Consider the following 10,809-nt stretch of genomic DNA (forward strand, 5'->3'; position numbering starts at 1 on the left):
CTGAACAAAACAGTCATGTTTTATGAGTTTACATTTTACCTGGGTGAAACAATGTTTTTTGTTTTTTGTTTTTAAATCAGAGGTTCACATCAGACCAGCGTTCCAAATAATGCTGGTCTCGTTTGACAAAAGATTATAACGATGATTTGTCAGGGCCTCGGGGCACTAAGGAGATTTGTATATCAGAACGAAAGCAATCGAGGCCTGCAGACATCACCCTGACAGACAGGAGCCCTATCCCTGGCAGCTGTTCTAGATCATGAAAGTGGAATCTGAGGGAGGCTGGTTTAAGGTCTTCATTCCCCAAGCAAGGTACAGTGGTCCTGGGGTTGCCTGTGGATGAGAGGAGGGGGAGAGAGAGGAACAGATGTAGGCATCAGAAGTTGCATATATTCATAAGTTGTCAGAGATAGAAGGCATCTTAGAGATAATCTTTTCTAACATCTTCATTTTAGAGATGAAGTATCTGAGACCCAGAGAGAAGTCACAATTAATGATCATTAGCAAATTGGAACTAAAAATTGAATTTGTATATACGGATAATGAGAACAAGCATATTACAAATAAGTGTGACATAGTGTGATTCCAATGTAGAGACCAAACAATAACTCCCAAATGAAAGAACAAGAGAAGCCTCCAGAAAAAGAGAGAATTGAAATGGAGATAAGAAATTTATCTGATACAGAGTTCAGAATAGTGATGTTAAAGATGCCTAACAGCGTGAAAAAAAGATATAGTAACTATGAAAAAAGAACAGTTGGAAATAAAGAACGACATAGCACTAATAAAACACTGGAAGGAACACACAGCAGATTAGGGGAAGCTGAGGACCGGATCAGTGAAAGAGAAGACAGGGTAGGAGAAAATCACACAATAAGAGAACTAAAAAGGAAAAACAACAACAATTAAAAACAGGAGGAGAGCTTAAGGAGGCTGTGGGTGGGACAAGGCTTTATTTTCAGACTCGCAGAATTCTTTAGTAGAGTGCTGTTCTCAAAATGCCCACAAGAGGGAGCTATTTCACCCGCTCCCTTTTAGGGTGCTGCTCTGAGAATGCCCACATACCTGGGTAACGGATCGCAGGACGTTGCTGCACGGAGTGCGGCTGGAGCTGGAGAATTCCTCTGAAGACAGCACTCCACAGACTTTACCAACCGATTGGTGTTTACTAGAGAGGAAACCTCCGCATTGTTCAATGCTTTCTAAGTAGTTTTTGTGCCTTTCTTGAAGTTATACGGTGTCTGTTTGCTTTTCCTGTTGCCTTCTCTTTGGGTCGAAAAATTTGTCTTAAACCTCGGCACCTTCTAGGATTGTTAGGAATATCAAAAGATAAGAAACATAGCTGTTAGGACCTAGCTTTGTAAATGAAGGGCTATATAAAGGTAAGAGCTTCTGCTTTCAAATGCCACACCTTTCTGAAGCTGCCCACGTTTGCATCCCCAACCCATAGGGCCCTAATCAACCTCACCCTCTGTGCAGAGATGGTAGCTATTGGTCACCAACCTCTCTCAGAGAGCTTAACCAATATTGACACCCTCGGGTAAGCAGCTGCTGATTGGACAGAAAGGGCTGTCCATCCAGCAGAACGGGCCATGTGGCGTCAGTGCAAATGTCAGGCAGGCTCGGAATAACCAGTGACAGGGCAGCACAGGTCTGAATAAAAACATCGTTTGACGCTAGGATGTGTGGCTGGCTGGCTCACAAGTCCTTCATTGTCCATGTTTAGAACTACAAGCCTTTCCCGTTTGCTGGTGACGGAGTCCACTTTCCTGAAAAGGAATAACGGTTTGTGAGTAAATGATTTTGACAATGCCTCAGACCCTGTCTCTAGCCATTGGTCCAGGGTGTCATGTGACCGGATTAGGATCAATGCTCATCTTCCACAGATTTTTTTTTTTTTTACTGGAGGTAGCAGAGAAGTTTCTTTTTCACAGGCAGCCTAGGGAAGATGAGGGGAGAATGGTTTATCTCCAGAGATCAGGACTATGAGAGCTATTCCTACCTGCTCGAGGGGGCTCTTTAAAAAAATGCTGTGGCCTTCAATATAATATTGAATGTCAACTGTGATTGAAAAAAAACTTTAAAAAATCTTTTAGTCATTTTAAAAATCAGTTTTTAAAAAAATCTTTTTGTTGTTGTTGAAAGTATCACATATGTCCCCTTCCTCCCCCCTATTGGCCCCTTCTAGCCTGTCTCTACCTGCCACCCCCAGGCCTTCACCATCCTATTTTCGGAGTCCATGTGTTGCGCATATATGCATGTATTTCTGTTATTAAATAGTTGTGAGTTCTTTTATGTTCCGGATACAAGTCATTTAGTAAATCTATGTTTACAACACATGCAAAACAAAAAATGCTGTCACCAATGAAATTTATGTTTCTGAAAAAACCTGTCTTTAGGTGGGCTGTATGTATACCGAGGGGATAACATGTGAAGTAGCCCCCCAGGGGGCAGAAATCTTGGTCTTAATTTTAAGCCTTGTGACTGGCTTACGTTGTCTGGTCTATAGGAGTCACTCAACTTGTTTCTGGATTCCTTATTGAGGAATTAATCCTCTGTTGGAGGAGGGGAAGTCAGGAGCCTCCTCTCTAGCCATCTATTTGTCCTTCTTTTTTTAAAAAATATATTTTATTGATTTTTTACAGAGAGGAAGGGAGAGGGATAGAGAGTTAGAAACATCGATGAGAGAGAAGCATCGATCAGCTGCCTCCTGCACACCCCCCACTGGGGATGTGCCCGCAACCAAGGTACATGCCCTTGACCGGAATCGAACCTGGGACCCTTGAGTCGGCTAGGGCTAGCCATCTTGCTTCCAATTGTATATCTCTATTCTAGCAATGAGCAATCCGAAAGCAAAGTAAAAAAAAAAGAAATTGCGCCGAAGCTGGTTTGGCTCAGTGGTGGAGCATCGGCCTGCGGACTGAAGGGTCCCGGGTTCGATTCTGGTCAAGGGCATGTACCTGGGTTGTGGGCACATCCCCAGTGGGAGATGTGCAGGAGGCAGCTGATCGATGTTTCTCTCTCATTGATGTTTCTGACTCTCTGTCTCTCTCCCTTCCTCGCTGTAAAAAATCAATAAAAAATATTAAAAAAAAATTGTGTACAATAGCATCAGAAAACATAAAATACTAATTTGGCAAAAGGTGTGCAAGATTTAGAAAATGGAAACTACAAAAAGTTGCTGAGAACAATTTAGGAAGACTGAAATACATAGCTAGATATACCATGTTTATGAATTCAAAGACTCTTTATTCTAAGATGTCTATTATCTCCAATTAATTAATAGAATCAACACAATCACAGTAAAAATTTTGTTACTATTTTAAAATATATGTATATATTTAAAAAAAATTTTAAAAAAATATATATTTTATTGATTTTGTGTAACTGCATCTATTGAAAAAAATCCGCATTATTAACTGGTACACCTAGTATATTGGAGGAAGGGAGAGGGAGAAAGAGATAGAAACATCAATGATGCAAGAGAATCATTGATTGGCTGCCTCCTCCACGCCCCACACTGGGGATTGAACCCAAAACCCAAGCATGTGCCCTGACCAGGAATTGAATCTTCTGGTTCATAGGTTGATGCTCAACTACTGAACCATGATGGCTGAGCTCATCAGGATTTTAAAAAATTGATTTTTAAAAAGAGAGGAGGAGAGAGGGAGAGAGAGAAAAAAATACCAATTTCAGAGCGAAACATTGATTAGCTGCTTCCTGCATACCCCCCAATCCCTGGAGATCGAGCCTGAAACCCAGGCATGTGCCCAGACTGGAAATTGAACTGTGACCTCCTGGTGCATGGGACAACACTCAACCAACTGAGCCACACCTGCCAGGGCTCATCAGGAATTTTATAGCAGTTTGAGAAGTTTATTCTAAAATTTATATACAAATGCAAAAGACTGAGGTAGCTTAAAAAATCCCGAAGAAGAAAAACAAAGTTAGAGGATATACACTACCTGATTTTAAAACTTAACACGAAACTACAGCTCGTCAACCCTGCTGTTATAGCATGAAAGCAGTCACAGACAATATGTAAACAGACAGGCATGGCTATGTTCCAGTGAAACTTTATTTACAAAAGCAGGCAGTTAGTGGGATTTGGCCCACAGGCTGACTTCTGGAATAGACTTACAGAAGAGATCAGAATGTCCAGAAATATTCCCATGCTTATAAGCATAGTTTCTGACACAAGGACTAAATGATTTAATGGGGGTGGGGAGTAGGAGGGAATGTCTTATCCATAATGTGCTGAACAACTGGATAACTGTATGGGGAAAAAAATAAATCTTGACCCCTACCTCGCCCTCTGCACAAAAAATGAATGAGATTTGAAATGTCTCATACGTCTAAAAGTAATTTTACTTTTTTATAAAGAGCAAAAGTTATAATACTGTTAGAAGAAAACATTGGAGAATACCTTTGTTTCCTTCGCAGTAGGCAAAGATTTCTTAAAATGCCTAAGGCACTAATTATAAAAGACAAGAAAACGAATAAATTAGATTTCATAAGAACCAAAAACTTCTGCCTATCAAAAGATTCTTTAAAAATGAATAAGCAAATCCCAAACTTGGAAAAAAATTATGTGCAACACATAAATCTGACAAAGGAATTTTATATAAAATATATAAAGGACTCCAACAAATCAATGTAAAGAGATAGACAACCCAGTAAAACTGGGTAGCAGACTTGAACAGGCACTTCAAAAAAAAAATACAAATGTTCTAAAGTACAAGAAAAGATGTACCTTCTTTCAGGGGAAAGGTTGGTATACTTCACATACAGCTGGACTAGGTATTTCATGTTAAAAAGAAGGTTGGCTTTGCTTTATTAGCTTTATTTTGAGTTTATTATGGTTTGATAAGGTGTCTATGGGTGCCAAGGGGTAGACTATGATGGATTTGAAAGTGACAACTTGGCTAGGCTTAACTATGTTTTCCAGAATTCTTTTTCCTTCCATGTATGTTTCCGGTTAGGGTAGGCATCAAGAGACAATTTGCAGAGGATTTGGTGGTTGGAAATAAAGCAGCAGCCATACTGTTTCTACGCATGGAAGATCAGTGCCAGGGCGCCAGGGCGCTCATGCACGCTCCTCGCATTGGTGTGAGGCAGCAGCAGCTGAGTCTGCAGCTATTTCACCTTCCCTTGGACCTGCCTTCAGTGTCTCTGACCCCGGGCCAGGTGTGCGCTCAGTTCCATGAGGAAGGGAGCCAATTTCTCCTGCAGAACTCTCACATCATCAAAATGCGGGCTCTGGGAGAGACTGACGTGAATGCTGGTCGGCTATCATGGGTTTTTGCTCAGGCTCCTGGGTTCTCGTTTGCCCTGCATACTTCAAGCTCTAGAATCAGACAGACAATAGCCTTATAGAGACAGTTTAACCATATACATGTGTATGTATATATTATCTATATACTATATATCACTATATACACAATGTATACACCCGCTTTGAATAATTATAAAGGCAGCATTTATTAAAATACATTTCATTTTCAAAATTAAGCTATCAACTGTTAAAGTGTGTATTTTTGGGGACACCCTGTTTATATTTTACACTATCAATAATAATAAAAGTGTAATGTGCTAATTAGACCGGACAGCCTAACAACCCTCTGGATGTCATTCCAGATGTCCTTCCAGACAAAGGCGCGGTGGCAGGGACCGAGGCAGAGGTGGTTAGGGGCAATCTGGCAGGCAGGCAGACTGGTTAGGGGTGATCAGGCAGGCAGGCGAGTGGTTAGGGCTGATCAGGCAGGCAAGCAGGTAGAGTGGTTATGGGTGATCAGGCAGGCAGGCAGGCAGGCAGAGTGGTTAGGGCTGTACAGGCAGGCAGGCAGAGTGGTTAGGGGTGATCAGGTAGGTAGGCAGACGAGCAGTTAGGAGCAAATGGTCCCGGATTTCGAGAGAGTGCAGGCTGGGCTGAGGGACTGAGGGACCCCCTCTCCCCCCCCCCCCCGCATGAATTTCGTGCACTGGGCCTCTAGTTAATATGTAAAGCTCTATAATAAGTACTCCTTCTCTGACGGAACCCTGCTTGGTAGAGAATCACTGTGTGAAACTGCTCCCTGAAATCTCCCTGGTTTCCTGAGGAAGGCTTCTGCTACTTTTCTTCACCTCGGTGATGTCCTCCAAAGCCCTCTGCAGGACCAACTTGAGGGTCTGCCGCAGCTGCCTCTGCTGCCTGAAGGAGCCGACAAAAAAGTAAATGATGGGGTTGGCGCTGCTGTTAAGACTAGACAGGACGAGCCAAGTCCTTCTAAGAAAATAGGAAAACGTTTTACTGCAAAGTGTCTGAGCCCAGTAACACAGAAACCACTTGAAGCCGTAGGGTAGGCCGAAGACGAGGAAGACCAGCACTGTGAGCAGGATGATCACGTAGAGCCTGGTCAGGGGCACCCGCTGGGAGCCACACAGTCTGGTCAGCAGGGCGAGGCTGGACCCAGAGAGAAGCACAAACAACAAAATCAGCCACGCGATTATGATGAAATCAAACGCCTGGCACCAAGTTTGGTCACGTTTCCTCAGCAGGCAGCCACCGTAGCTCCCTTCCAGGATGCTCAGCAGCAGGGACAGGGCCCAGAGCAGGGCACACGTGAGGGCTGACAGGTGTCTGGGGCGGAGGGAGCGGTACCAGAATGGCCACAGGACAGACAGGCAGCGCTCCGTGCTGATGGCGCTGAGAAAGCTCAGGCCTGAGATGTAGGCAAAGTTTGACACAGTGATGAAAATGTAGGGGATGGAAATGCACCTGGACTGGAAGTTACTGATGAATGTCCACAGGGAATATATAATCCGGCAGCAGAGGAAGAGGAAGTCGGCCGCCGCCAGGTTGAGGATGTAGACGGAGAAGGCGTTCCTGCGCATGCGGAAGCCCAGGAGCCAGAGCACCACCCCGTTCCCTGCCAGTCCTACCAGGGCCACGGTGAAGACCAGCACAGCTGGGGTCAGGGTGGCTTTGTTACATTTAGAAAGAGCCTGGTCACTTCCATTGGTTGGTGTGAGCTTGGTCCCCCAGGCTGTGACAGTCACATTTGTGCTCTCAAACCCTGCAGTGGTGACCCTGGAAGAAAACAAGAGTTGGGCACTGGTACGATCAATGATTCTCAGAGCCATCATGCTGTGGGCTATTGCTGTCCCGTGTTACAGAGCCAGGAAAGGAGGGTCCAAAGGTTAAGATACTTATGGAAGGCTCAGCCTTGGAGTCCTGGACCTGGGTTCAAACCCAGCTCTCTCTCTGACTCTAGAGCCTGGGCTTGCTCTACTGCAACACAAACCTGCTACTGACATGGGGATATTCTGTAGTCCCATCATGCCCCCCCATCACAGCTCCCACTCACTGTCCGGAGATGATGTCATGTCCCCAGAATGTTCTGAAGAAGGATATCAATGTCTGGGATAGAATCTGAGAGACCAGGAGAAAGCTCTGGACCCAAGTATTAGTTCTGTCCTGAGCTGGAGTTTCCCCCTCAGCTGCACGAAGTCAGGAAGAGCAGAGATGACCACAGTCCACCCTCATGACTAACGGGCCCATCCACCAAGGAGAAAGACCATGCTTTAGGGACACAAAGGGAATGTGATCTCTTGCTAAGGCAGGTGTGAGGATGGCTGCATGAACTGGGCTCAAAGTGGCTCCGTATGTCAGCTCATCAACATCATCTCATCTCCTGATGACTAAAGGACAATAGCTGATGTCTGTAGACCTCAGGGCTGCACGTAGCTGCATTCCGTTCCCAGCCTCACCCTGGTCCTTTCCCCTTTATAATCCTGTCCCCTGCACCTTGCTGTAAGACAGGATTTGAATGCTTGTAAGCACCCTGTCTTCTTGGTTGGCTAGCCTCCTCAATATACACCTTATATGAGTCAACCCTGCTTTCGTTATTGGACAGTGACAGGCAGCCTGAGCCCACCCAGGGGTTTTCCTGGTAATGGTATCTCATCAGTGAGATCCTGTCCTTCTGATTTCTGGTTGCTACCAGGAGACTGGAGGGCAGGGAAAAAGAGATTTGGCCTTTTCATCTCCTGGCTCTCTCCCTCTGGGCAGTGTGTTGGCCTGGGCCTGTTCCTCCTCCTGGCTGGTGGTCCTTCCTATTGCTGCTGCTATGCCCTATCTGTGCACTTGCTCTTTCCTGGGTCCCTTTAAGCCTCGGGGTGGAAACAGTGTCCCTCTATTGCTTACCTAAGGGTGCTTCACCATGCATTGTCACTTTCCTTTAAACCCGCTCCATAGTCCCTCATGAAACATTCCCCATTTACCCCAGTTTGGGCTTTTACTCCTGGTACTCTGCCATATCCACAAGAGAAGAGGGAAAAAAAAGGAAAAAAGTGAAATCTGGGTTAACAAACAGTTCCGACTTGGGAAGCAATGCTCACATTTTACTTTGCTCCCTAAATTAATATTTGAGGCAGAGTTCTCTCCATGACACCAGATTTGAATGGTTGGAATGAAGGGGAGCCTATGGGAAGACGGATCAGAAGAGAGAAAGGTTCTGGTTGACCCATTTGCATCTCCAGCAGTCAGAGTTGATGCACCCAAAGACACTAGAGGAGAGCTTCATGTCTCCTGCTTTTCCCTGAAGGAAGCACCAGGACCCCCTGCATGTGTGCCTGGGAACCATGGGGATGGGAACTTAGAGCAAAAACCATAACTGGCTTTGGACATAAGTCAGTTCTGGGTGTATATTCTTACCTTTCTTCCATTCTTCTGGCCTGAGGTGGAGAGCTGACCTGTGCTGAAGTGGAGAGTCTTCCTGGGATTGAGTGACGCCAGAGACACGTCTCTGCCCTCTAAATCAGGAGATGTGTGAGGGAGCTGGATTGAAAGCTGTGACTAAGCAAGGTTTATCAAGATATTGGACAGACCTTGCAATTTCCTCTGCAAGGACTGTGGGCAAGTCAGAGACCAGAGCTGTTTGAGACATGATTAGTTACTGAGATGTTTCTTATCATTTGCCCCATGTCCACTCACATGTCAGCCACTCCCATCCTACCCCATCCGGTCATCCTCCTGGTAATCACTGTTGTGGAACCAATAGTTGAAGACTGAGGCTGGGGAGCAATGTCAAACAATGTGAGTTTGCATTGTGAGGCTTTAAAACTAAAGAATAAAGTATATCGTAGAGTGATTGGAAGTCCACCATGGCCAAAACCCACTTTTCTGTTTTTTTTTTTTTAAATTATCACAGCAATATGCATTCTTGTGTATAATTTCCCTCCAAATGATAGAAAAGTATATAAAGGTGAGAGGCTCCCTCAATCCTATTCTTCGAAGTTCAACCTATTCTTACTTCCTTTATTATTAGCTCTGAACCATAAACTTAAAGTTATTTTTTTAAATTTATGAACATGAAGAAGTAGATCAATTGGCATCCCTTTTAAACATAAGGAGTTCAGCACACATAACATTCTTCTTCCCTCTTCCACTTTATCTAATTTTAAAATTTATTTTCATTTGGTGTAAATATTAAAAATTTAACTCTTATCTCTTATGTTTTCCTTTCATGTGCCTCATGCTACAGTCAAATTAGGTTACTTGTGTACTCTTTTAAAATCCTCATCTAAGATATGCTTATTGATTTTTTTAGAGAGATGAAGGGAGACAGAGAAACATCGATGTGAGAAACATCAATTGGTTGCCTCTCGGACACACCCCAACTGGGGATCAAACCCTCAACCTAGGTTGAGGCCTGACCTAGAATCGAACCCAAGACCTTTCGGCGTATGGGACAATGCTCCAACTCACTGAGCCACACTGGCCAGGGTGAGTTACTTGTTATTTTTTAAATGTCATTTGGATTAGAAACTATTTCAAATATTCAGAAAAGATCTTCAATGGGTTCATTCAGCAAACCTATAATAATAAAAGCATAATATGCTAATTAGACTGGATGTCCTTCTGATGACCTTCTGGATGAAGCTGGGGCTTCGAGGGAAGCCTGGGTCCAAGTGCTGGAAGGGAAGCCAGTGCTGGCAGCTGGGAGAAGGAAGGCCTACCCTTGCACGAATTTTGTGCATCAGGCCTCTAGTATTTAATAAAGATCTTATTATGTTATAGAAGAGCAAAGAAATACCAAGCACAATTCCTAGAGAAAGGGAGGGACCCCGTTTATTAACACTAGTGGACTCCAGGAATAATTTCCAAATCAGTGTGAAATAACACGTAGAGGCTTCGCTTTTTATAACCTTCTGGGGTCTTTGTCTTGCAGATATGGTTTCACCCCCTTTCATGGGCTTACAGAAAGTCCCCCAGGTGTTGATGATCTATCCTGGGGCCAGCGATAATGACCTTCCCTCCCCACCCCAGGGCAGTGCATTGTTCACAGTTTTTATGGCCTGACACGCCTTGCAAGACCAGTTGTGGGCTTGATCCTCAGTGTGGGCATGCAGGAGGCAGCCAATCAATGATTCTCTCTCCTCATTGATGTTTCTCTCTCTCTTCATTTCTGAAATCAATAAAAATATATTAAAAATTAAAATAAATAAAGTTGAAAACATACTTTGCATCTGATATTAGGATAAATCCATATATAATCCAAATACTTAAAAATAAATAATGAAACTATATTAGTACTTGGAGAAACCATAAGAAAGTTGTTTTCTTTTCCTCTCAATGTTCGGAAAGACTTTCAAAGTGTAGCACAAAATTCAGAAGGCATTAAAGAAAAGATTAGCCGAAACCGGTTTGGCTCAGTGGATAGAGTGTCGGCCTGCGGATTGAAGGGTCCCAGGTTCGATTCCGGTCAAGGGCATGTACCTGGGTTGCGGGCACATCCCCTGTAGGAGATGTGCAGGAGGCAGCTGATC

The 10,809-nt window shown here is 44.0% G+C and overlaps 1 protein-coding gene across 1 annotated transcript; it reads right to left on the bottom strand.

Moving 5' to 3' along the window:
• Nucleotides 1-6,054: 6,054 nt before the first annotated feature.
• Nucleotides 6,055-8,826, bottom strand: LOC102767235 (mas-related G-protein coupled receptor member X2). The gene is made up of 2 exons (XM_006770898.2): nt 8,696-8,826; nt 6,055-7,069 (listed from the first exon to the last, which is right to left on the bottom strand). Exons 1-2 carry the CDS (start codon nt 8,704-8,706, stop codon nt 6,055-6,057), a joined length of 1,026 nt encoding a protein of 341 aa, XP_006770961.2. The 5' UTR covers nt 8,707-8,826.
• Nucleotides 8,827-10,809: the final 1,983 nt, after the last annotated feature.

Source organism: Myotis davidii, unplaced genomic scaffold, assembly GCF_000327345.1.
Source record: "Myotis davidii unplaced genomic scaffold, ASM32734v1 scaffold2325, whole genome shotgun sequence".
Classification (NCBI taxonomy): Eukaryota; Metazoa; Chordata; class Mammalia; order Chiroptera; family Vespertilionidae; genus Myotis; species Myotis davidii.